We start from the raw sequence: 26,760 nt of genomic DNA, 5'->3' as shown, positions 1-26,760 counted from the left end.
TCATATTCCAGATCTTTGATAATTCACTGCATTGATCTATCATTTCAAGTCTCAGTTGATGATTTTAGCCTGCACAGTTCCCTAGGTAAATCTTCAAGTTTGGTTTGTGATTTTTCAGGGTTTTTCTCTTTGCACATGTGTTCAGGCTGCAGAATATACCTTACCTCACTGGTAAGGGCATCCCTTTATCAGCACAGAGTCTTGCTTTTTGATCTTTTGAAAGCAGAGGTAATAACTAAACGTTTAGAGGTTATGAAAGTGCCATGAGACAAAGGATCCATACTTTGACTCAAATGTAGGGTTAATGAGAGCAGTGTTACTTTTACGTTTACCAGGAGCTTGCCTGTCTCCAGTATGAGAGAAAGTATGCTTCAGATTCTGGCAAGAATGGCTGGCCTCAGGCATCGAAGTGACAGGATTTCAGGCCTCAGCTATTCTCCAGACAGAGACAGCCAATAGCTAATTCAGATGGTGCATGAATATGGTGTTGAAGGTCCTGCAACAGATTCTCTTCAGGTGTGCAATGGGATATTCTTCTCTCATACTCAGTCTAATGCCTCTCCTCTGAGTATGAGTAACTTGTATGGGGTCTTGAAGAAATACTTTTGCTCAAATATTTTAAATGGGCACTGTGTCAACAGGCAGGAAGGAGGACACCTGACTCTGGTTGTGTGTTGGTTTCTTTCCCTCTTCTATGTTTTCAGATTTTGTTAGCAGATAACTTCAACAGACAGCATTTGCAAGACACTAACAGATTTTTTTTTTTCAACAGACTATTAAGGGAACATCCATCAACTACAGTAATAACTATAAACAAGAACAAGAAATGCTAAGTTTTAATCCCAAGAATGCTCCAGCTTGGACCCCTTGCCGAGATCATTCTAATCACACAGGATCAGAAATATCTTCCTCTCACATACTGTGGTACAGGAGGCCTTTAAGAAACTGAGGGGTGATGTTGCACAGAAGGCTGATAGTTGCAGTTTAGGCACTCGTGGTATTATTTGGTGTTAGCAGAACCTAGTTAACCTCACATCTAGTTCTCAATCTCTTTGCCTATTCTAACTGATATATACCCTTGTAGAACTGTACAAATCCTGTACTGTTTTTTGTCCACTGTGTCAAGTCACTACCTCAGATGACCAGCACGCTCCTTACTTGACATCCAGTGAACTGCAGCTGTTCCCTGAATTTCAGAGCTTCCCGTTCCAAAACGAGACATTAACTAGACTAATTTCCAAGTTAATAAAAAGGTATCTCTGGCTAATCTAGTGGCCTTCTATGGTGGAGTGACTTCATCAGTGGACAGGGGAAGAGTTACAGATATCATCTACCTTGACTTCCGTAAGGCCTTTGGTACGGTCCCGCATAACATTCTGGCTGCTAAATTGAAGAGATATGGGTTTGATGGATGAGGAATTGTCTGGATGGCCACATCCAAAGAGTTGTAGTCAATGGCTCAATGTCCAAGTGGAAACCAGTCCCTCAAGGTGTCCCTCAAGGGTCCTTATTGGGATTTAATGTGCTTATTGAGATATTAAATAGTATTGGGATACTATTTAATATGCTCATCTGTGACACAGATTGAGTGCACCCTCAGTAAGTTTGCAGATGACACCAAGCTTAGTGATTCAGTTGAGTTGCTTGAGGAAGGGGATGCAACCCAGAGGAACTTTGACAGGCTTGAGGAATGGGCCCATGTGAACCTCACAAAGTTCCAAAGGGCCAAGGTCTTGTAGCTGGGTTGGGACGATCCCCAGTATTGATACAGACTGGGAGATGAATGGATTGAGAGCAACCCTGTGGAGAAGGACTTGGGGATAGTGGTGAATGAAGAATTGGACAAGAGCTGGCAATGTGCACTTGCAGCCCATAAAGCCAGTGGTATCCTGGGCTGCATTAAAAGAAGCATAGCTAGCAGGTTAAGGGAGGTGATTCTCCCCTTCTACTCCCCTCTGGTGAAACCCCACCTGGGGTACTGCGTTCAGCTCTGGGGCCCTTAGTACAAGAAAGATGTGGACCTGTTAGAGTGGGTCTAGAGGAGGGCCTCAAAAACGATCAGAGGAACGGAACACATCTCCTGTGAGGAAAGGCTGAGACAATTGGGGTTGTTCATCCTGGAGAAGAGAAGGTTCTGGGAGACCTTATTGCAGTCTTTCAATATATATATAGAGGACTTGGAAGATTGAGAGAGACTTTTTACTAAGGCCTGCAGTTGACAGGACGAGGGGTAACAGTTTTAAATTGAAATAGGGGAGGTGTAGATTGGATATAAGGAAGAAGTTTTTTTTATTATGATGGTGCTAATGCAGTGGAACAGGTTGTCCAGATAAGTTGTGGATGTGCCCCATCCTTGGAAGAGTTGAAGGTCAGGTTGGATGGGACTTTGAGCAACTCGATCTACTGAAAGATGCCCCTGCCTGTGGCCAGGGGGGGTTGGACTGGATTATCTTTAAGGGTCCCTTCCAACCCAAACCTTTCTAGGATTCTGTTTACTGTATTTCTATAGCAGTGCCTGTTTCAGGATTATGATATACACATGAAACAGTCTGGCTTTGTTACCTGTTCCATAAAAGATCTTTTTGTTAATGCTATATGTGTGTCATCCTCTCGTATAGGTTTATGCTGTGAGAAATTCTCTGTTATAAGTCACTTTTACATCAGCTTAAGTGGTAGGAGAGTCAGTCCTTGGGACAAATGTCTTCGCGTCATAAGCCAAAGTTCCTCGCAGATCTCATTTCACATTCCTCTCTGACATGATGTTGGAATGCCATATGAAGCCGTCTTCTGTTTCTTCTTTGCTGAAGAGAAATAAAACCTGAAATAGTTGGTCTGGAATTAAGCTCTCCTAACCTCATACATCTGAAAATTAGAGATCTCATCTCTCTCTATAGTAAGGGGATGAAGAAATGAAATAACTTACCTTACTGTCTTGTATGAAAATGCATATATTTAAATATGTATCTTCAGATAGGCATGTCTACACAACAGTTCATCCTTTCTCCTCCTCCATCAACTGTTGAAGGAATTTAGACAGCTAACTTGCTGTTAGTGACATGAGCTGAGATGAACGTGATAATTCTGTTATGTTAATCTCAGACAACATTCAGGAGCATACCTTGACTTTTTGTGATATTTCATGAGGAGGATAAATATCCAGAAATATCCTCTCTAGGTTTATCTAAGTGGATCTCAAGCTATGTTTAAGAACACATTATGAACTTGATTATTCGTGGTAACTTAAAAGTGGTTTTGATAGTAGTAAAATGGTAGTTTATTCCATTCACATTTAGTGCTTGAGCCTTTACAGGCACCTGTTCTTTGATAAAGATATTCTGAATGCATCTATGCCTAATTGAAATCTTTGGTGAGTGCTTGAGAGGTGCTCCTTATTGCCACCTTGGAATAATTGGACATTTGTTGGTTACTAACCAAGAATGGAGTCCATCTGGTAGGAAGCAGACAATAGTTGTGCTGCTCTGAAATGTGTTCTCCATATGGATTCCAGAACTCAGGCTGCTTCCCTACCCTTATCGAATCCTCTATTTCCAGCTTGTGTATCCCCAAAAGAATGAAGGACAACGCTGTGCATTGTGCTCTCTCCAGTTCAGAGAAAAGGAGGGTATGAGTCAGTGGGAGCCAGTGCTCTGTCAATTCCAACTTTTAGCAGAATTACTCCATCTCAGGTACATTGGATTCATACACAGTAAGGCTGTGGTTTCACAAGCAATTTGAGCCAGTTCAAGTGTAGGCTACTTTTGAAAGGTGTCTGGTTTTCTGCACTTTTCCCTCTGTCAGCACCTGTGTTGGAGAGCCTCCATCAGGAATGAGATCATGTTGATCAATATAACATGATACAAGAAAAGAAAAAAAAAAATATTTTTTTGCAGTTGGATCAGTTTCTTGATCCTGTAACTTTTGTAGCCTTGCAGCCTTAGCATATGCCGGAAGGGAGGATAGCCAGTACTTCTGTGTTTGGTAGTAGCTCTTGTTTAGATAAGGCTGTCATTCAACAACTGCTTTAAGCCAAATTGTAGAACTCATATGGGTGGGCTGTCTGAAGAATGACTTTCAAACTGGTTCACTTTGGTGTATGGAATTGACTCATGATTTTTACTATCTGGGTGCAAGATTCTATGTAAAAGCGCCTGTTGGGTATGTAAATATGAATTTTATGAATGAGGGAAGAAACCTTTGTATGTGTCATATATATTTTCCATACAGGTTTATAACTCGGTCCAGCTTCCATTAAAAGCAAGGGCAAAAGCTTATTGGTTCAGACTTGCTTTGTAAACCCCTCTAATACTTTAGGTATTGATTCTATAAATTATCCACATAAACCAGCTTATGTCTATGACAGTTGCAGTGACATTACTTTTGTTCTTTCTTTGGTATTTTATCGATAAACTACAGTTTTTACACTGTATAGTAAGTATACTTTTTATGCTAGCATTTCAACATGGTGTCTAAGTGTTTGGAAATGAATATAAAATTATAACTATTTGGATATTAGAAACTGCATTTTTTCCATTTAAGACCTTTTTAGGATAGTTACTTTTTATGTGGAGATTAGTATTGGAAAACAGCATGTGTCTGTGTTCTGATCTTCATGTGTATAGTAAATATGAGCTATTTTGAGGTAGCATCTTAGTTTAAAAATTGCTCAGCTATTTTGGGTTTGTCACCATATCCTTGGGTATAAAGGTACAGATAGATGCATGAGACGTCTGTTGTGTAGCAGCTTGTTTTTCTTTGATATCTTGTTCACATGACAAAAAGAGAAATGGTTTGTCAGAGGAGTTTAATAATCTAATCTTCTGATTTTTTTCTCTTTAGGTTGCAGCAATCTATAAAGATTCAAGCATTGGAAATCTTATAAATATAGTTATTGTAAAATTAATTGTAATTCACAATGAACAGGTAGGAAAAATAAATACTAAAAAGATTTCTTTCTAATAGAAGAAAAAAAAATACATGAATTTGCATTGTAATTCCAAAGTTTAAAATATTTTACTCTTAAATATAAAATATCTTCTTTAACTATAAATTTGTTTTTTAAGATAGGAGACTAAATGTCAAATGTGAGGTTAACTGCAGAGCCTTTATTTAATGCCTGTATTTCCTGTATTAGCTCCTCCTGTTGACCTAAATGGACATAAATCAGATACTATGTGAAAGCTTATGGCATAACTACCTAAAGTATGGTTATATGCATGGAAACATGACAGGGAAATGACAGCTTTTATAGAGGGTTTTGATGGAGGGTTTTCAGCCTTAACAGCTGTAATATTTTAAGATTGTAAGAAGTATACGCTTTTCAAATGCATGTTTTCATATTTATTTATCATAAATGTCTCGTCACACTGTTTTTGTAATATTTAACATGTGATGCACGCTCACATACATGGACTAAAATAATGGGTTCTCATGACCGATGACTTGTAGCTAAATTAAGACCTGATCCTACAAACAAATCTGTGTGAGTGAACTTATGTGGAGTCTTGCTGATTTCCTTTCCATGCACAGTCATTGTTTTGCAGATCAGGGGCATGAATGACAAAGTAATAGGTGCAAGTGCATGAATATTAAAATCCTTTTCTTTTTTTTGTTTTTTTTTGCCATTTCTTGCTTAGGAAGGACCAGCTATCACTTTTAATGCAGCGACCACTCTTCGTAACTTTTGCTTGTGGCAGCAAGCACAAAACACTTTGGATGATGCTCACCCTTCCCATCATGATACTGCTGTTCTTATCACTAGGTACAGTATCTGAAATAGCCGTAATTACTCTGCTAGGTGAGACAAATGCTTCAGTTTCTTTTTTACATCATAATTTTTTAACCATTCCGCTGATATTGTTCATAGATAATTGAAGTGAATAAAGGCTATCTTTCACTTCCCAAACCACTGGTTATCAATACATGAGCAATTACTCTAATAGTGCTATGTTGATAGCTAAGCATCTCATGAACCTTTCATTAAAGATGATGGAAATAACTTAGACCTGATATTGTTATAAGGAAATTAAGCCTTTAGCCATTGTACATACATGTGACAGGGACGGGGTGTTGTACATAATGGATTCAGCTGAAGGATGGAGTGACAATCAGTGCCTGGTAGCCCAGGTGTAATTAGAACTACCAAAATCCTACTAATGGCAAACATTTAAATATTAGTATATATTCTTCCTGTACACCGATCACCTCAGTGAATGTTCTGATGTTCATTCACTGAAATTAATTCTCTCTTTTACTGTTTTTTTTCATTATTTTTTCCCCCCAGTGTTCAAGTTGGACACACTCCAGCACTTCAAACTGTTTGATATTTGTCCTGAATTTTAAGTTGTTATTTTGGCAGATGGTCCGCTACATAAGATAGTTTCAAGCGTACTGCAATCTGCATGTTTTTCAGCAGCATTTTGTGCTTGATCTACCTTCTGCATTGTAGAGAAGTAACATAGTATTTGAATTTTTATTCTTTGCAAGCTAGATGGAAAATAATACTGTGAGCTTAGTCTGGCAAATTTAAATTACCTCTTTCACTGGAATGCAAATTGTTTGAATGGTCTGTAAGATTAAAAATTGAGAATCAGATTTGCAATTGTTGTAATTAATATAGCAATAGTCAAATACTTTAAAAATGTTCTTTAATTTGCTGTAATAATTTTAAATAAATCTTTTCCTTCAAGGGAAGATATCTGCAGAGCTAGAGAGAAGTGTGATACTCTTGGTGAGTTGTTTTTTTTTCATCAGTATGATTTTATAACAAAATCTCTAAGAGAATTTCACTGTAGGGAGAAAAATCAATTAGGAATAAATCAGAAAATAGATGCAAAGTTTAAATCACACAGACGAAAAAAAAATCAACTTCTCAATGCTGTTCTGCCTTGGGATGTACTTTGGTGCCACGTGGTTGGTTGTTTTATGTAAATTTGTGGCTTAGTTGAGGCATGACTTTCAACTTGGGTGCCATAGTATTCGTTTATAGAGTCACTCCTCCATGAAAATTTATTCTGTTAAGCTTTTATATAAGGATTCAATTTTGCAGGTTTAGCAGAGCTAGGTACAATGTGTGACCCTCTACGCAGCTGTTCTATAAGCGAAGAAAATGGATTGAGTGCTGCTTTTACTATAGCGCATGAGCTTGGACATGTGTAAGTACCTATTTCCCAGCAGGTAAATTTTTTTAATTTCCTTTTAAATATGACCAGTTTCCTGTGATGGGCTCTACTTTTCTAAGAGGGCGCAGTCTGCTGCATCCTTCTAGCAGAATCTTTATTTTTGCCCTTTGCGGTGAGCCAGCTCTTCCCACCACTTAGAGGTAGAGAAATTGTGAATTTTATAACCTGGCTGGTTGGTATCCTGAATTATGGGAGATACTGGCCATATAGCTGTATTCTGTCCTTTTGTCATATGAACTGTTGGGACACTGGGACAGGTATCTTAGACGTGCCACGTAGTCCTGTTAACTCCAATTGCATTCTAGCCATGATAGGAATTTACCTTTAAGAAAAGACAATTGTTAATATAACGCAGAAATATTCTTCCTTGTGTTTGATCCTTTCAGAATACAGTAGAGTAACACAAAGAGAAATACTTTACACAGAAAAATAAGAGGAGATGACAGCATTTTATTTTATGAAGCATACCTCATCAGTGATGGCAGAAAGGTGCTATACTCTAGCTCCATGAGGCATGCCACAGTGTAGGTAACGATGGCGTTACAGAGCTCAGTAGCTAGCTTGTTGATTTTCATTTAGATACATGCCATTTGTCGTGGTACTTAAACTGAGATATAAAATAAGACGGTGTGTTAGTAGCATAAATATGATGTTGATGTGCTTGGTAGTTTGGTTTTGTTACTAAATACTAAGACTTATGATGTGAATATTGGGGTAATATGTTATGGACAGTCTAGTGATGGCCTCTATATTCAGCTCAGGAGATGGGTTGTTCATTTAAAGTGGCATACTCCCAAAACGCTGGAGTTTTTCTGGTGAGCTAAAGAACTGTGTAATTGTAAAATTCTTACTGTGCCCAGCATGATATAATTAGGAGCATTTTGGATAAGGAGAGAATTTTGTAAGGCATTTTGCCTTACAAGGCGTTGTGTGGCCTTACATAGGCGTTTGCCTATTGCCATAATGTCAGATAATCATATTAAGTGAGTTCCATTAAATTTTAAAGCATTTTCAAACTCAAAAGTCAAGCATTTGCTGCTACAACAGAGTTTCGATTAATTATTGCTGAACTTGTTTTGGAGTTTGTCTGTTTTGCTTTTTAGATTTAATGTGCCTCATGATGACAGTTTTAAATGTAAAGAAGCTGGAATTAAACATCAATACCATGTGATGGCTCCAACTTTAAATTACCATACAAGTCCATGGACCTGGTCAAAATGCAGTCAAAAATATATCACTGAATTTCTTGAGTAAGTATCAATGTAATGCTGTAGGCTTGGTTTGGGGTTTTTTTTTGTTTGTTTATTTTTTTTCCCCAATGTCATGTCTTTCTGAGAAGTATTTTAAAGGTATTGCTTAAATACTAGTTTTGTGTTGTTCTTAGGTTTAACCACTGACTGGTAGGGTCTCAGTCCTCCAGAAAAATACGCGTCTCTAACTCTTTGGATGATTCATGACTTTGTTAAAGTTGCACTCAACATATAAAGCTAAGAATACTTTTTCTGTTCTTTTCTTTTTTTCCCAAATATAGCGCTGTTGGTTATTGAAAGTATTTTTAGTATGATTTTACTAGGTCAGAATAGACACATTTTATTTTCCGAAGTTTATATTTAAAAAATAAGTGGTAGATATAATTTAGGCAGTACCATCTTTTTTTTTTTTTTTTTTCTGTAAGTATGTGAAAATGAGAAATGACAGCCAGAAAGAAAAAAAAAACAAGAGAAGCTCTTTTTGGTGGATATAATGCAAAATCCACTAACGGAAAATCAAGTGACCTGGTTTATTTTATTAATTTTAATTAATTAAATTCGTTACATAGGCAGGTAGGCATGCAAACCCATAACTCCACTGAGATATGTATGTGTAAATGTTGTGTGAGTAGGCTTCCAATGATTTAAGAGCAATTTCTTCCATTTTGTTCCTGTTTTTACAACAGTACTGGTTATGGTGAATGTCTCCTAGACAAACCTAGTGGAAGAATATACGATCTTTCCTCTCAGCTGCCCGGGTCAATGTATGATGTCAACAAGCAGTGCGAACTTATGTTTGGTCTTGGGTCACAAGTGTGCCCATATTTGGTGAGTGAACAACACAGAGTCATGCTCAATTTATACTAAAAACTTAGTGAAAGATAGGTTTAGAAATTAAATCTTAGGACTTCTGGTTTGGGAAGAATTTTGTCCTGAAATATGTCAAAGTTCAGGTTCTGTTCTGTTGAAGGGGCTAGAGTTCAGTGGAGAGCATTGCAGCTCCATATGCTAGAATTATGTAGAATTAAAAAGTAGGATGAATGCACTTTGATTTGCACATCTGCAAATGTGATTACAATTTCTTTAAAAGATCTAAAGCTGCATAAATTAAGGCTTCCTGCAAATACTGAAAGGGAATTATACCAATACTTTCTACAAGTGTTCTCACATTATAGCCCCTGTCTTACGTGAACAGGTCTTTCTTGTCTACTTCTTTTAGTGCTTTTTAAAAATGTATAACTTGAAAGTTAATATATTAATTCAAATATTTGTTCTAAATATTTGGTCCAAAGTATAGATTCCCTCGACTTTGTCAAAGAGTCAAAAATATTTTGATGCCTGTTAGAGTGTACATTTTGTATACTTTATCAAAAATATCTTTAAAGCAAAATTGGGATCTGGAAAGAAAACTTAAGTAGATTAATATTGAAACTTAAGTTGTATTTTGAAAACTTAATGTGGCTAGTGCAATATAAAATAAATACAAATATAACATTATAACTTCATTCGTTACTGTCAAGATGTTATATAGGTTAGATTTTGGACCAACTTGTCAAATACCTCTACTAGTATTGCATGGCTTGTTGGAGCTTTTTAAAGGGGAGAATTTAAGATCAGGTTCAAACTGAATTAAATGGCACTTTTGGTGAGGTGGGATGTTGTTTAGGAGGAGTCAGGCTTTATGGGAACATTATAGAGAAGTAAAGGGGATTCAAAGACCTGAATATGGTATTACTGAAGACTGCTTTGTAAGTTTTGTAATCCATAAATGTTATTTGTCCGTTAAGAGTCTTTTAAGAATTTGAAAAGGAGGCTTTCTTCTCAATTTTCTAGCCAGTGTAATTTTTAAGAATTCCAGTTAGGGTCTTTATTTGGGGATTATACTCAAAACTGTGCTGCATAGTATCAACTGTAACCTCTTACATACTTCTTTATTAAATTTTCTACTGAGTTAGAAGATGAATTTATCATTACTTCTAATGGGATCAGTTTCAAATATTCCACATTCCTGCCTGGCCTTAAACAAAATCCATTTTGTTTTTATGGGATTTTATCTGTGAAAAATGGTAGTACTAATAGCAAACACTAAGCCCGCATAGTATGAGAAAACAATCCAAATAACCCCACTGATGTCTAAAATGGTGTTACTGGTACAACAAAAGTAATCTTGTTTTCTTTTTAGAAACAATGCAAACGCTTATGGTGCACAAGCACAGAAGGTGTTCACAAGGGTTGCCGTACTCAGCACATGCCTTTGGCTGATGGAACGGTTTGTGGAGTGGGAATGGTAAGTCTTTGTTTGTCTCTCGGTACTTGCTTATGTAAAATTATGGATGTAGGCAAGAAAGATCAGTGCTTGCTGTGTGGTAGGACTGCGCCTGCAGCATACTGATTCCGTGAACAGTATCTACCTGACTTTACCTGCAGTTTCTCTTAGTCCTGTAATGTTGTGATGTAAATAACATAGGTTGTCTGTTCAGAATAATTACAAAAATTTACAAATGCCGAATAGGTGGAAGACCTCAGGGGAAAGTGGCTATATTTCCCTCTGTTTGAAGAATTCAGATAATTTGTAACAAGTTGGGGTTTTTCCTCATCAGTAGTGCTCCAAAGTTGTATTTCCTGGCGACAAGGCATCCCAAAAGTGTATTTCCCCCAGTTTGTCTTATTGAGGCTGTTTCACTGAACAAGAATGAATTACCTATGAGTGACATAAATACAGGAGTACATGTTTTTGGAAAGAGGGAGTCTTTGGATTAGAATCCTGGTTTCATTAGACATTTGCACATCTTCAGACAAAATATGAAAGCATGGATCGGTACCTCTTCACTTACTCCAGTAAGTGCCTTAATCACACATACCTCGCACTCAGATACAGTCTTCCCTGTTGTAACATAATTCAGGATATTGAATCTGCTCAGTGCTAAAATCATAGAATCATCATAGAATCATAGAATCTTCATGGTTGGAAAGGACCTTTGAGATCATCGAGTCCACCCAGACAACCTACAATCTCTGCCACTAGAGCATGCCCCGAAGTGCCACATCTAGACGTTTCTTAAACACCTCTAGGGATGGTGACTCAACCACCTCCCTGAGCAGGCTGTTCCAGTGCCTGACCACTCTTTCAGTAAAGTAATTCTTCCTCATATCTAATGTGAACCTCCCCTGCCGCAACTTCAGACCATTTCCTTTGGTCCTGTCATTATTCACTTGGGAGAAGAGGCCAACACCCACCTCTCTCCAACCTCCTTTCAGGTAGTTGTAGAGGGCAATGAGGTCTCCCCTCAGCCTCCTCTTCTCCAAGCTAAACATGCCCAGCTCCCTCAGCCTCTCCTCATATGACTTGGTCTCCAGACCCCTCACCACCTGGTATCTCTCCTCTGGACACGCTCCAGGACTTCAATGTCCCTCTTGTACAGAGGGGCCCAGAACTGAACACAGTACTCGAGGTGAGGCCTCACCAGTGCCAAGCACAGAGGCACCATCACTTCCCTGCTCCTGCTGGCCACGCTGTTCCTGATACAAGCCAGAATGCTGTTGGCCTTCTTGGCCACCTGGGCACACTGCTGGCTCATGTTAAGCTGGCCGTCCACCAGCACCCCCAGGTCCTTTTCTGCCGGGCAGCTTTCCAGCCACTCTTCCCTAAGCCTGTAGTGTTGCTTGGGATTGTTGTGCTCTTTTCTCACATTCTAATGCATAAAACTCTGCCTGGCTGTATGAGGTATGGATTGAATTCTTTGACACCTAAAAAGGAAGAAATGGAAGCTGGACTTCCTATACCCTGCTCATCGGTTTATTTGGTAAAGAGTATTTGGGTCATGATAGTGCAGCTCACTTCCTCATCCAGCAGGTTGTTTTTGAGTGCAGATCTGTATCCTCTGAGGATATAACCTGTCTTGGGCTGTCCATAAGGGTTGTGAGTATCTAATTAGCAGATATAGTCAAGGCACTTACAGAACCTTGATAGAAGCAAAAGTAGTGGTGGAGGCTAGTTGAATCCAGAGTTATCAGTGAAGATTTGAGGGTTTTAGGTTTGGATTTGTATGTAGTTTGGGAAGTGAAGAGAAATTAGGTGTTTGAGTTCTTTGCTGATCTAGTCTTTGGCTTCTCTGTGTCTCAGTTCACTGCCAGCAAATAGAATTATTTTCTTACCTGTCAGGGGATTGTGAGAATAAATATTTAAGAGATTTTTTACATGCTCAGATATGACAGTGATTATCTTAAATATGGCTGGTTTATTACGTTGAGCTGCTTTTAATAGTAGTGTGCTTTGGCAGCTTCAGGGAGTGTGGGAGCAATGTTAATTTTTTACCTTTTGATAGTTTTATAGGTTCAAAGATGATTAAAAAATATCTGGTCTAATTTCTATGTATAATAGACTGCTACACTTCACTCAGTTATTCCTAAATTTTCCCCAATAACTTTTACTCTTTACAGATTGTTGGGTTTTTTTTCTTTTTCTGTATTTGATAGGACAGTAGTAGTGAGGAATTTGCAAATGCTGTCTTAATAGATAACAATTTAGTGGGTAAATTGTCTCAAATGGTTTCTTTCCTTCTTGCAAGATTAGGAAAAGTTATTTGAAGGCTGTGGTGGAAGCTTTGCTTGATTAAATCCTATGCATGCAGCTGGTGTTGTAATCTTTAACCCATGTTTCAGTCAGTCACTGATCAGAAAGGAAGTTCGTCTTTTATATAAGCTTCATGTGTAATCTGTAATTCAATTGACTTGACTCTAATTTGCCAACATCAGAGGATTTCTTTTATATAAGAATACAAAAACCTATTTTATGCAATTACAGCAGTGAAACCAGTTTTCTCTAGGAAGTGAGGAGCTAATTACATTCATTACCTCTGAAAGATGTAAAAAAGAACAGCAATTAATCTGACAAATTGTCATCTCTTCCTGTCTAAGGGGCAGCTCCTTTCTAGCTCACTCAGCAAGTTTCTGTTCGTGTTAATGGGAATAACTCATGGCGACTAGTAATTGTAATTAATATTTGTTGGCAATCTAAATAAATTTATATTTGGCATTTGCAGCATTATTGGTGTGATGAATACAGGAAAGAATAATTTACGGCATTTGTAAATTTTGTATCAACTTTTTTTCGTAATCTTTAGCTTTTTTTCAGGCCATGTGTCTTATTAATGGATCTTGCTCTATGGACTGCTCTAACAGCCCTTGTATCTTTCCTTCCCCAAAATACAAGAAGATATAAATCTAATAATATCAGAGACTCTCAAGTGAATGAGCAAACAGCTTTTTCCTGAGTGCCTGCACTTCCTAATCTTCTTGCCATATGCAATCTATCGGCGGGCACGCATTTTGAAAGAGAGCTATGTTTTGTACGTCTCATGACGCACACACCTGTAGAGCTCAGTGGCTTCCTAACATATATAATATTAGTAGGTATGGGTAGCATATTCTTAAAATATTAACGGGAAAATGCAGTCTAACATTTCGGTGTCTCTTAGAGAATAAAGGAAATATTTTCTTGAGAATTGGAACATTTCCTGTATTAATTCTATAGGGTTATTAATTATCTAGAATTAATATTACTGATATAGAAAATTTTCACTTTTGCTTCAATTTTCTGTCTAGTTAAATTTCTTTGAGCAGATCAAAGGGCACTTTGTTCGTCGTAGAGTTACCTGCAAAAATGAATTTTATTTGCCTGCTGGAAATAAGAAAATTTATTTGCTTGCTGAAGTATCTGAAAATTTCTCTTCACCTCCTCTTCTAATACATTCCGAGTGCTTAGGTCTGACAGTAGCCTTATAGGTAGCAATTCTGCTGTGTCTGAGAACAGTTTCTCGTTCCATTGATATTCACGTTGTGTCTCATCGCTTCAGGTGCTTTTTTGTTTGCTTATCTGGCTTCACAAAGATCCATGGGAAGTTTAAGCTTCTGCCAGCTCTTCTAACATCAGACAGACCTTCCCTGAAGCAGAGGATACAGCCTTTAAATTCTTTGGCCTAATTGGTACTTCAGGGACAAAATGATAGTAAATATACCTAGACATGCCATATGTAAACACTTGTTTTGCAGTGGTGAATTTCTACACACCATAGGAGTATATTAATCATTGCTTCAAAGTGTTTCTGGTGGGGCTTTTTTCTGAGAGATTATTAAATACAAAGCTATACATTCCTGGATTGTCTTCCGAAATACAATTATATGATATAACCAGAATATAATTTTTTTTTTAAAATGTTATTTTTGTTGTGTAATGAGACACAACGGCATGAAAAATATTAAATGGTTAGTGCTTTTTCATGTCTCATCTCTGTAATCAAGGTTACCATGGGATTATCTTCAGAATTAACAACTGTCCCGTATGATTAGGCAGAGGTATCTTGCTCACTGGATGCCACAATGAATTTCTTATACACAGTTGTAATTTTTGTTGCTGTGGTATAAACTATATGTACAAATTGCAAATTAAAAACAATAAATCACAATACAGAAAGTATTTATATGCTGCATTGAGGACCAAGATACCCGAGGACACTTATACAAGATGTATGAGGGAGTTATTTTCCCTTAGGACAGAAACCGGAATGCTTTAATTGGGCTGGTTTCCTTCTCTTAACTGTCATAATTCTTGTTGCCATCACATTCTTGGTAGGAGTTAATTTGATGGCTGCGTAGCAAATGTGAACATCTTAGAGTAGAACTTTTTGCCCTGCTTCCTCTTAGGTTTTCTCGTAATTGAAATTTCTGCAGACCAGCAGGCTCTTGGTATTATCTGTCTGGATTATGTTTTCAGTTGCTTTCTTTTCTTCTTCTTTTTTCTTTTTTTTTTTTTTTTTTTTTGAGATTACTCTATTCAAATGTTTCTGTAATGAGGAATTTGCTTGCATTTGTACTCTGGGATAGTGCAAAAGATTTCTCCTCATCTTGAGCATGGGAAGTTTTGAGGTTTTTTCTCCTTTCTTTTTGAAATTCCAAAAAATAAATTAGTTTGAAGAGGATTAAGGTTTTGGCACATCTCAGATTTTAAAAATAAAACAAAACAAAACCCCCACAAAATAATGTTAGTAGGTAGAATCCCTCTATTTCCTGGATTTGTTCATAATTCTAAATTTACAGAATACTAGTTCTCACAGTGTGGTTGATCTCATTCACAGAAAATACTTAAACCCATTTTGTGGAGGACCTAATTAAAAGAACTAGTAAGGTAGTAGTATTATGGAAAAGAAATATCTACACCATTATGTGTAAACAAATTAGTTACAAGCCAACTGATATATAAACTCTCCTCACGCGTGTCCATCTCCAGCTTACATCTGGGTCAGAATCATGGCTTCTGTATAATGAAGTTATGCAGTTTTTAGCGGTGTAGTCTACACGATATTCCAGTAATGGCAAATAGTCTGTTGGAGTTGGTGATGCACATCTGAGCCAAAAAAACCACCTCCAAAGAAGAATGGCTGGTGAAGCAATCTATCTTGTAGGAGGGATGTTCTCAGAACAAGTCTTTTTTTGCTCTGAAAGGAACAGCAAAAATACCCAACAAAGTGTCTTTTTTTATTATTATGATTTTTTGAGACGGTCGGAAGGGTTGCACTCTGATCCTTCGTGGATTCCTGAGCAGTATACAAATATGCCCATATTCCATTAATTCCTTGGACATTAGAAGGGATAGGTAGGAGGTAGCTGTGTGACTCTGACCCAGGCTTTTCCATGTCCCAGAGCTGTCCCAGGGTTCTGCATTGCGGCAGTTTGCTACTTAAACACCACTGAAAAAACAAATGTCACGGAAGTCTGGAAAAAGCTATTTAAGCGCAAGAAGGAATCCACATGATACAAATAAGTTTTATTGGAGAGTATGTGCCTCGTGTGTGTGCGAGAGAAGTATTTATTACTTCTATTCACTCTAGATATATATTGAATATTGACCTAGCGTCTCTAAAAATATCTAGAATAGCTATCAAATGAATTAAGATTTCATCCTAGTCCCTTTATAGCCACATAAGGAGAGGGATACGGGGACAACTGAGTATGTGGATGCAAACCAAGAAAGGATTGCTTTGATCAGTACCAAGAAGTAACAGTCTCTGATTCTGAGGTATGTTTGCTGTTCTTCAGTTGTAGGTTACTACCCATGTATTGATCTCTTTTAAAAATCATTGCATTGCTTGACTACCTCATGAATGCAATACATGAAGACAGTTAATCTGCAAGAATAATTTAGTATGTGTAGAGTAAGTATAAAAAATTCACAGTTGGGTGATAGGGGGATATGTTAACCATCTGGAAGCAGCAGAAAATCTTTTGAACTGTAAAAACAGAGTAAAGTGTATTTAAGGGCTCAAACCAAGAATTTTTGCTATAAACTGGGATTTTTATAAAATACTTTTCTGATGAGATGTGATTTTCAGAAAAATTAAAAGTTTTCTGTAGGAATATTTCAAGGGAGAAATAAAGTATGTAGGGTTTTTTGCAAGAAAAAATTGAAAATGTTGAAAACATTATTAAAATATTGTGAATTTTGTCAATAATTAATGTCATCTGAGTAATAAATACAGGCTCGTCTGAGAATCCATGCTACAGAGATAGAGACCTGAGATGCTGTAGTTACAACTTCAGTTAGACATTTCTCCAAGCTCCATGTCTTCTGTCTTGTATACTCATTTTACTAACTCATTATACTCATGGTTATTATATGCTCTTGTCTCCACTTCTCATCTTGGTTCTTTGAGCAATGTGCTTCCTTGGCTGGTGTATTATAGGAAGAAGCTGGAGAGCAGACATAGGTCCAATGTGCAGCAAAACCTTTCCTTACATCCACTTGCAGCAGACAAGGCAGAGAGGTCTGTAGCAGTACATTCATTCAAGGGAATGAATGGGAACATCCCGTAGAGATAAATACAGCCAGAAACAACAGTTCTGGGGTTTGTGGACTTTGGCATTCATCTGAGTGGGTATTCTTTTCACTCCCTGCTCATGAGGTTATGTGATGAATCTATGTAACTTCTGAGATTCAGACTCCTTTCCCAGCTCTGTGTGATTGGAATCTACTTTGAGACAATTTATGCTCAGACCTCACCTAGAGGCCAGATGCCGTGTAGTGAACTGGTCTTGTGCCGCAGCACTGCGTTTAGTGTTTATCTGTTTGGTGGTACCAGCTATGCCCATTTTCTTTTCCTGCATTCAGTCCACTACAACTTTCCCTTCCCGTTCTATTTACTGGCTTATAGTCATTCTCAGGGCCCTGTCTGGATATCAGGAGCGAAGAAATCATATTTTATAAGGTAAAAAGAAACCAGAACAATGAAACTGGATATTTTGAAGGCAAAATACAGACCATCATGTCCACTTCTGCAATGCTTTGTCCTTTTAATTTTCTCCTCATACTTGTCTTCAGTGTTCAGTTGTCATCTTTCCTTTTAGAAGCACCAGCAGCTACCAGCAACATCTGTGGAAACATGTTGGTGTCTGGAAACAGATTAATAGTTTTTCCTGAGCCTCCTTTTCTGCAAGGCTGCACAGGGCTCTAACACATGAAACTGTGTCCTCATACACGGAGTATCAGTGTTTCAGTCTTTGCCCCAAGATCTTTGAAAACCATGTGTATCTCTGGGAATAGCCTGGCAAAGATAGGCAGTAAGAGTGAAAAGGTGTCCTTTTCCTGCTGTGAGTCATACCAGGCTGTGTATGAAGTACTTGATTTCAGAAGAGCTCTTGTCCTGTTCTGGGTATATCTGTCACTCTCCTTGATTCAGTTGAAATTCAGAATAGCCTGAAAATTAATGCTTTAATAATTCTTTTAAAAATTGCTTTCCTGCAAATTTAGCAAGTTCGATAAGCTATAAGTTGGAAGTACCTGAAATCAGTTTATGAAATCATAATTTAATCCATAGGCAACAGTCAAACCACTTACTGCAAGCGGGTGATTAATAAATACAAATCTGGGTACCCATAGGTTCATTGATCCCAAAGTTGAACCATTAACCCTCCCTCTCAGCTCTGAAGATATAATAATTACAAGTGGATTTGGGTCAGAATTTCTGCCTTTTTGACAGAAAACCAACTGTTGACCTTGGCTAGAGCAGAGGTGCCACTTGCTGTAGTCAGTATGTTTGGAATTACAAGTGGTATCCCCTTTACATGATGCATACGTTATATTTTCCATAACAAATGTAGGGGGGGAGAAAATTGTTAGTGATTACATTTAAGTTTATGAAAGCGCTTCACTGAGAATACTATGATACACAGAAATGATTCAAGCAAGCACAGAGGAACATCTGGAATGCGTCTGGTGCCGGAGTTTTCTACTGTGACTTCATCATGTTGCTTCTGTAGGAATGCAGCAGAGTAATAGCTGAGAAAAGTTTGTTGAATAAGCTATTAAAATCCCAGATGTGAACATGTGCTTTGCATTTTTATGGATCAAAATAATGCTGTTGTGGGTATAAAATTTCATTTTACAACTCTGTCTTTTCCTGAAATCTCCCTTCAAGTTATTGTAAATGTTTTTGTAGGTGGAAGAAGAACCTGAACTCTAGGTCGCTGGCCATATTTGGATGCAGTATTAATTTTGGGAATTAGAACCTGGGATTTAGAATCTTCAGCCTATAGTAATAAAAATTATTTCCTAAGATGCTGATTACAGCTCTTGGAAAGGCAAGGTCATGTTTCCTGATACTTACCTTAGACTTATAGGTAGTGTAGCATCTTTTATTGCTAGGTACTAGAAAGTTTGGGTACAAAGGTACCCTAAGGGCATCTTGGAAAAAGTAATAAAAAGTATCAGTAAGCACTGCAGTATGAAAATCACATGCAGATATGCAGTGAAATAATGGTGTCTTTCTGGTGTTAAGTTAAAGCATTAGTCTTAGCATCAAGCAAGTGATGATCCGGCCAATTTGCCGGATCATTTAAATGATTGTATGACAAGACAGATCTAGCTTTTGTTCTGTGTTTGCTTTCAGCTTGAAAATCACCTTGAATGGTCGTATTATTAGAAGGCGGCATTCAGGCCTTAAAAGATGTCCCATGTGCAAGAGCCGGTGTGATGAAGAATTATACAGGCAGGCAATTTTATCGCCAAGTTGGATTAGGAACTAAGGCAGAACTCAGGAGAATCTGATTCTGTGACAAATTCCTATTTTGAGAGCAAAATGATTGTTAACATATGAGCATAAGTATCAATATAAAAAAAAGCATATACTAATTAGGAAAAAATTGCTTCTGGGAATTATTTTATGCAGTGATAAAACCGCTGAACAACGTTTGAGTTTTATGTCATTCAGGTGTATTCAGAAAGATTGCACACATCATTCCTGTGTGTTCAGCAAAATTTATGTTAGTTGATGGTTCCTACAATAAATTTGTAACACAGTAACTTGAGAAATTCTATGCAACATTTAAATTAATTTTAAAGAGGGATGGAATCCTGGAATAATTTTATGTTCTGTGTGTCAGAGGTTCTTAAATTGTTTTACGCGCCAGAGGCTTTAGTTACCAAAACCTTGCTAGACTTTAAGGTAATTCAAAACTGTTTTGTGTCACAGGGAGTGAGGTGGCAAAGCCTAAGCTGCAGAAATTACAAGCAGTTGAGTTGATATAATCTGTTCTGATGATTCTAGTGACTGATCCACGTATGTACTACAAGGAAGGATGGAATATGCCACTCCCTGTCAATACGACTAGGGGGATCCCTCCTGACAACCTAATGATCAGTCTAATCCTGAGTCTGCAAACAGTCATCTAAAATAGAGAATTCTCTCTATTGTGTATGAGCACTGACCCCGTGTAGTCCATCCTGCCCAGTGTTTTATCTCTGGTTGTGGGCAGTCTTTGATGCTTCAGAAGGTCTTTGGAGTCAAGGACAAAGTTGAGGACATCTTATCCACATATAAGTCAGCAGGAGGCACGGTGCTGACATTATAGTATCTTGTAAATATTCTATTTTAGTATTCAAACTGTTCCACTATGTTGTGATCAAATATACCACTTGGTATTTTCTAAAGCGTACAAGTGAATTAGAATTCCAACTGCCATAAGTCATCAATAGGATTAGTGCTGGTAATTCCTGCAGGTTCTTTGGAAAAAGTCACACATGCACCAATCATAAGATTCTCATTTAGACTTTTTAGTCATGTACTTTTTTGAGTAACCAGTGAAGTGGATAAATATTTGCAGAGTCAGGGACTTAGACTGTAAATACTTAGAAGCAAGATACTGATCTCTTGATTCGTCTTAAAAAAAATAGCTAGTAATTGCAGCTTTCTATAAATAATAACAGTTTACAGATATGGGGTGGTGAAGTCTCCTAACTGACATGACCGCAACAGAATATTCTTGCAATCTTTGTCTTCTTAATAGTGTAAATCCCAGCAGATGAAATGAAAACTGCACCTTTATGTAAATTTTATTTGAAAATAGGTGGTTCTTCAGCAGGAATAAAATCTGAAGTAACACAATAGACATTGCAATGTACTATCTTGCTCTAAGAATTATTATTTCTTTAAATATTTTTAAAATAATAATGGAAATAGCAAATTTGTTAACTTAGTAATAAATATAAAATTATTGTAAAATATAAATAAATAAAAGTATAAAATATTTTACAGCTATTGTTATAGGTGTGGAAGTCTGAGTTTGAGCACAAATCTATAGAATCATCTTGCTTTACCATAAACAAGGTCTGAAATGCTTGAAAATTTGCGTGCTTTTCCAAAACAATCCCACTAGCTTTTTTGCTTTTGGGATGCTCAAAACACCCTAAATTTCTTGATGGTCTGTTGTCATAGCTTTTCACTTTTTGTACCAGCATGAATTTCCAAATTAAACTGGAAGAATCTCATACATACAAGCTGACCGTAAATCTATTTTTGAAGTGTGTACATGAAAACATATCAGGAATCCAAGATCAGGATTCTGAGATTCTTATATAGGCATCTGAATAAAGTGACTAGTCCTAAAGATGTATTCAGCATCCAGTAGCTTTCATAGGCAGCAAAGAACTCCAGACATCATTTCTGAAAATATGACTTCTGGGTAAGATATCTTAGAGGAATTTGAACATTTTAGAAAAAGTCCAGACCCGGATTAAGAGCATTGAGCTCTTAAATTTTGTTCTTTCTGTGCCTAAAATATACAGTAACCTTTTGCTTGAGTTACAAGTTTTATTTTGTTTGTTGACTCTGCAGCATTGCCGCCATGGAATTTGTGTGAGCAGAGAAATGGAGACGCGTCCTGTAGATGGAGAATGGGGACCATGGGGACCTTATAGCTCATGTTCAAGAACTTGTGGAGGTGGAATCAAGAGCACCACCAGGCTGTGTAATAGACCAGAGTATGTTTTTTATTGTGTTTTTCATTAGTGCGTAATGAAGATATTATGACACAATGGATCGGTTCAAAACAAAATGAAGGCATTGTGGGTTGCACAAATTAGTTTGAAGCACCAATAAAAAAATGCTTGTTTCAGCCATGTTTGAAAAAAGTCTTTAGAACTTCTAGATTACTCTTGTCTCTCAATTATATAATTCATATTTATAGACGTTTCTGAAGACTTATTTTGGCAGGGTCTTTTTTTCTAGCTTTACTCTCAATGCTGAGGGTTTCTTTAATGCTGAGGGTTTCTTTAAACATTGAGATGCTTTCTTTGGAGTAAAAGCTGCGATAAGAAATAGATGTACTCCCCGGTAATCTTTTTAGTGAAACACTTGATTTGCTTTGATTTAAGGCTTTTTCACAAAATCACCACCAGTAACACCCAGAAGGAACACTGGTTACAGCAGAGTCATTTACAACTTACCTTTATAATGAGAAACTTCCATTGATTGAATAATTCAGTGTGGATTTCATTCTCCGTAATAAAAGTCAATGAGAACTTTACCCTTAACTTCTCCGGAAGCAGAGCCATAGCTGCCGCTTGGGTAGTTTCAGGGTTTATCTAGGAAGTCATGTCATCTTGATATTATCAGTGGGATAAATGAACCTCAATCAAATGACCCCAGGTTATTTTATTTTCTCTGATGAGTAAGAGGCATTAGACTAGATTCCCATTAGATATGGCTCTGTCAGTCTGTAGTATCTGATAGTATCAATATGCCATTGATTTATTCTTTTTTTCCTCCCTAAGAACCTACTAGTACTGAATTATTGTGTAGCAGGGTTTATAACAGCTAGGAAATGTATTTTAAAGTTTACAGTAAATGGGGTGTTTTCCACCATTCTCCCTATTTTGTTCTTTTGATCCCTAAACCGAAACTAAAACTATAGAAAAGACTGTGTCGTCTCCTAACTCTTTCTTTCTTTGTCACTCTGTAAAATAATAATTTAAAATTGCTGAGGGAGCTGTTGCTTCTGTAAAAATAGGGCTGTAATCTCATCTAAATTCATAGAAGCATTGAAGTTAATGCTTTTTCACGGGCAAAATAATTATGACTGTAAGAGAAATAAAAATGTAATAGACATTAATAAACATCAGTAGCTTGATTACCAGCTACCTCAGCAGTAGTATTTCACATGGACTTTCTACTTTCTTCACGTGAGCATACACGTACACACAGTGTGATAGAAGATAAGAGTGTGTGGGGGAAAGTCATTAACAGATGACCGAATGCTGTGTGAGACTTTCCCCTTTAGATCAGTGACTCAAGACGCTTTTCATGGAAACCAACAATTTTAGAAACTGAATGTGTTTTACATTTACCTATTTTTGTTAGACCGAGAAATGGAGGAAAGTACTGTGTTGGCCGCAGGATGAAATTTCGGTCATGTAATACCGATTCATGTCCAAAAGGCAAAAAAGATTTCCGGGAGCAACAGTGCTCTGAATTTGATGGCAAACACTTTAATATCAACGGTCTTACATCTGCTGTTCGCTGGCTTCCAAAATACAGTGGTAGTAAGTAATTATAATTTTTTTCAATTAATGAAATACAAATGTTACTTTAATTAAAGTTTTAAAACAGACAAGAAACCTGTTGGATTTTCTTTCCAGTTTCTATGAAAGATCGCTGTAAACTTTTTTGCCGAGTTTCTGGAACAACTTCCTACTATCAGCTGAAGGACAGAGTTGCTGATGGTACTCCCTGTGGAGCAGAAACCAATGACCTTTGTGTTCAAGGCTTATGCAGGGTATTTAAACTTATTAATTATTAAAACAAATTTTAACAAATTGTAAAGTAGATATTTAATATTCATCCAAATAACCATTCCTGAAAATATCTAAAGCAAGATGTTTTGAACTTTACTTAAGTTAATTTTAATCCCTACCGAATTAAACATCTGGAAATGGAGGCAATTAAGTGAAGAACATATAGTGGAATCTGAAGACCCACAGTCTTCCCTCGTTAAAGCCTCATATGTGAGAGAGTTAATATTGTCCAAGTGAACAGAGAGAAACTGGCATAAAGGGAGGAAAGACGCATGCTGTGTGTTTATTGCCGTCATATTTCTGCTATCAAACAAGTAAAAAAAAAAAAAGAAAATCTAAGGGTAGATAGATTACATATTTAGTATTTCATTGCAAAGTCAGGAGGAACTGACCCTTGAAAGGGATCATTTCAACATTCTTTGCTTAATAGCAATTATGGAAGTGCCACAAGATTTTGTTGGGAGAAGCAAGGTGCTATGTTGTAACAATTCATGACTTTTGTCAAGCCCAGGTTGTTTTGCTGATTGCAGTGAAACTGAGTAAATTCAGGATGAGGAGAAAATGTAACCTTTTTTATAGTGTTGAATCAAGAGGAAATAGGAAATGCCAGAGAATTGTCCTGTTTATCATAATTTTTTTTTTAAAAAGGAAGTTTACATAAAGATACATAAACAAAAATTGTGCTTATGCTAGTTTAACCAGCATAGTCTACATGTATTCCTTTGCTTCTTTTGCAGTAATGACAGACTTTAAAAGAGTTGATGACCATGTACACATATATACTGCTTTTAGGATTCCAAGACTTTTTAATGTAAATATAACTTAAAATTTCTACATTATGTTGATTTTTTTTAATACAAAATCTTACATACTGTTATGTATTCTTACGCAGTTCTTGACATATTAAGTGCATTTGGATTGTATGTTCTTAGTACAACAGCACTATTCTGTTTTGCCTTTACATCACAGCACCCAAAACATAAAAGGCTTTTCATGAATTGCCAAGGAAGACCATATATGTGTGTGTATATTTATAGTAGAATAAGAAAATTTGGGGGGATTGGGAAGCTTAGATTGTTTGTTTTCAGTTTTCCATTGGGCTGAGTGACAGAGGGCTATTGCATTTTTTTGTAGCAAGCAGGCTGTGATCACGTTTTGAATTCCAAGGCAAGGAGAGACAAATGTGGAATCTGTGGTGGTGATAATTCTTCATGTAAGACTCTTGCAGGGACTTTCAACAGTGCTCGTTATGGTATGTTTGTTTGATTTTTTTGATTATTTTTTTTTTAAATCTTAGAAATTGTGTTTTACATTTGAGGAAGTGGGATTGCAGTGTATGTTCTTTAGGACCTCTGTCAACAAAAGTATCTCTGATTTTCAATCACATGTGCCCTCTGAAGGATGCAATGGCAAACATTGTTACACACTAACCCGTTCAAGGGGAAAAAAATCAATCTGCTCTAATGTAAAATCAAAAGGCACAAATAAAAGATACGATCAGGGTAAAAGTACTTTAAAAAGAAGAATGCTTCCTGCTCTGCACTCTGCATTCTCTCGTCTGAAACTATGCAGCTGAAGGACTTAATCCAACATCTCCTGTTGGTTGTGTAAAGAGATAGCAAGAAGTCTGTGGTGTGAGCAGCTGATGAGGTTCCTTTTTCCCTGTAGTGCAAAAGATAGCCTGGGAAACCTGAGCCTTCTCTTTCCAGAGAATACGGGCATGTAGCGAATGAGAAACTTCTGAATAACCCTGGTAATTTCTATTTTATTAATTTAGTTTCTCTAATAGAGCTACTGAGAGTTTTTCTATATGAAGTCCTTTCTGGGAAGTATGCAGAAGATTATTTTATGTGTATAGCAGTGTAGCTAAGTAGTTAGAGCACGTAACATAGAGATGGAAGTCTCCAGGTTAATATCAGATTCCTAAAGGCTCCTTCATGCCGCTTCACTGGTTGAAAGAGATCACAAGCGAAGTGAAAATGATACCTGGAGAGTTGCCAAATAGGATCTTCATAGAACAAAGGAATCGCTGGTCGAAGGGGAAAGTATGTCCAGTATCCTGGATTTATTTTTTTTTCCTGGCAGAGGGCTTGTGCCAAGCAAAAGTACCAAAAAACTTAAAGGTGGCGTACAGCTACCCTTCCCATACAAATGCACGTGACTTTTCTTGTGTCTGTCATGAGAAGCTGGAAGAAGACACAATCACCCATGAGACTGGATTTCTGAACATGTGGTCAAAACACTGAAGGGAAAGAATGTATTTTTTTTGATAATTCTGAGTAAAGGACTGACAGCGTTTTAGTTTTCCACCACTATGAAAGACCTATTTGCTTATAGGTAGCACATGAATCCTGTATCAAATACATTTGATACAAATGACCGTTACACTGGAACTGCTGTTTAAACAAATTTGTCAGCTTTGCATTGTCACAGACTTACTTGCTTCTAACTGTGAAGTTGAAGGAAAAAACACAGCCCATGTTTTGGGAGGAGGAAAAGGTTTGTTTATTATTTTGGTTTTATACCTAGTTGAATCTTTTAAGTTGTGTTTGAATTCTTGGAATTACCGCATATAAAAGATGATACTGAATTATACTAATGGACAGTATGCTAAACATTTGGGATTGTCACTCAGGTGTGCTGAAGTAGGAGTGCAGCAAAGCAAACAAGAGGTTGTAGCCGGCTGATCCCTGAAACTTCGGTGTCCGTGGGAGGTCTGTGACATCCCTAGGGTAACGGGTGAAAACATGGTCTGAGGCAATGTTCTTTTCCAAAAAGTTCTGAGTTAGGATAACAAGAAAAGTATGCCGAAGTCTGTGCACTTGATCTTTTAACTTCACCTGGTCCCCTTCCACACTGACACTAGGCATTTTACTGAGGCAGAATTTGGAATTGGACAACAGCAGCCTGTTGTACGTGCTTGTATTCATACAGCTAAAATGTTGTCATTAAGTGTTTGAACAGTAGTGAAACAATCATCCAGAATTCATTACAATGAAATACTAATTTACTTAGCCTCCCGATTTAGGAAACGGTAATCTCATTATGTACACATAATTATTATGTTGCCTACTATAATTGCATCAAATTAGAGTATCTGAGGATTTCCTGGAAAATGGTCATTCTGGGTGCCTTAGTACGTGATCTATTCTCCTGTGTATCCTTGACAACATGCTATGTGCATTTTTTTTATAGTTTCCTCCCATATTTT

At 37.2% G+C, this 26,760-nt stretch overlaps 1 protein-coding gene across 1 annotated transcript in view; it reads left to right on the top strand.

The window, feature by feature from the left end:
• Positions 1-26,760, top strand: part of ADAMTS20 (ADAM metallopeptidase with thrombospondin type 1 motif 20) — a 102,796-nt gene that overhangs the window by 30,906 nt on the left and 45,130 nt on the right. The window contains exons 5-15 of the mRNA XM_074566049.1: positions 4,837-4,920; positions 5,634-5,758; positions 6,687-6,727; positions 7,046-7,151; positions 8,282-8,428; positions 9,115-9,256; positions 10,611-10,715; positions 21,592-21,737; positions 23,116-23,297; positions 23,394-23,530; positions 24,684-24,801. Coding sequence (XP_074422150.1) covers positions 4,837-4,920; positions 5,634-5,758; positions 6,687-6,727; positions 7,046-7,151; positions 8,282-8,428; positions 9,115-9,256; positions 10,611-10,715; positions 21,592-21,737; positions 23,116-23,297; positions 23,394-23,530; positions 24,684-24,801 — 1,333 coding nt within the window. The remainder of the gene's footprint in view (positions 1-4,836; positions 4,921-5,633; positions 5,759-6,686; positions 6,728-7,045; positions 7,152-8,281; positions 8,429-9,114; positions 9,257-10,610; positions 10,716-21,591; positions 21,738-23,115; positions 23,298-23,393; positions 23,531-24,683; positions 24,802-26,760) is intronic.

This window comes from Larus michahellis, chromosome 1 (assembly GCF_964199755.1).
Source record: "Larus michahellis chromosome 1, bLarMic1.1, whole genome shotgun sequence".
In the NCBI taxonomy this organism is placed as follows: Eukaryota; Metazoa; Chordata; class Aves; order Charadriiformes; family Laridae; genus Larus; species Larus michahellis.
The sequence above is the reverse complement of the archived record's forward strand: the minus strand, read 5'-3'. Positions and strand labels throughout refer to the sequence as shown.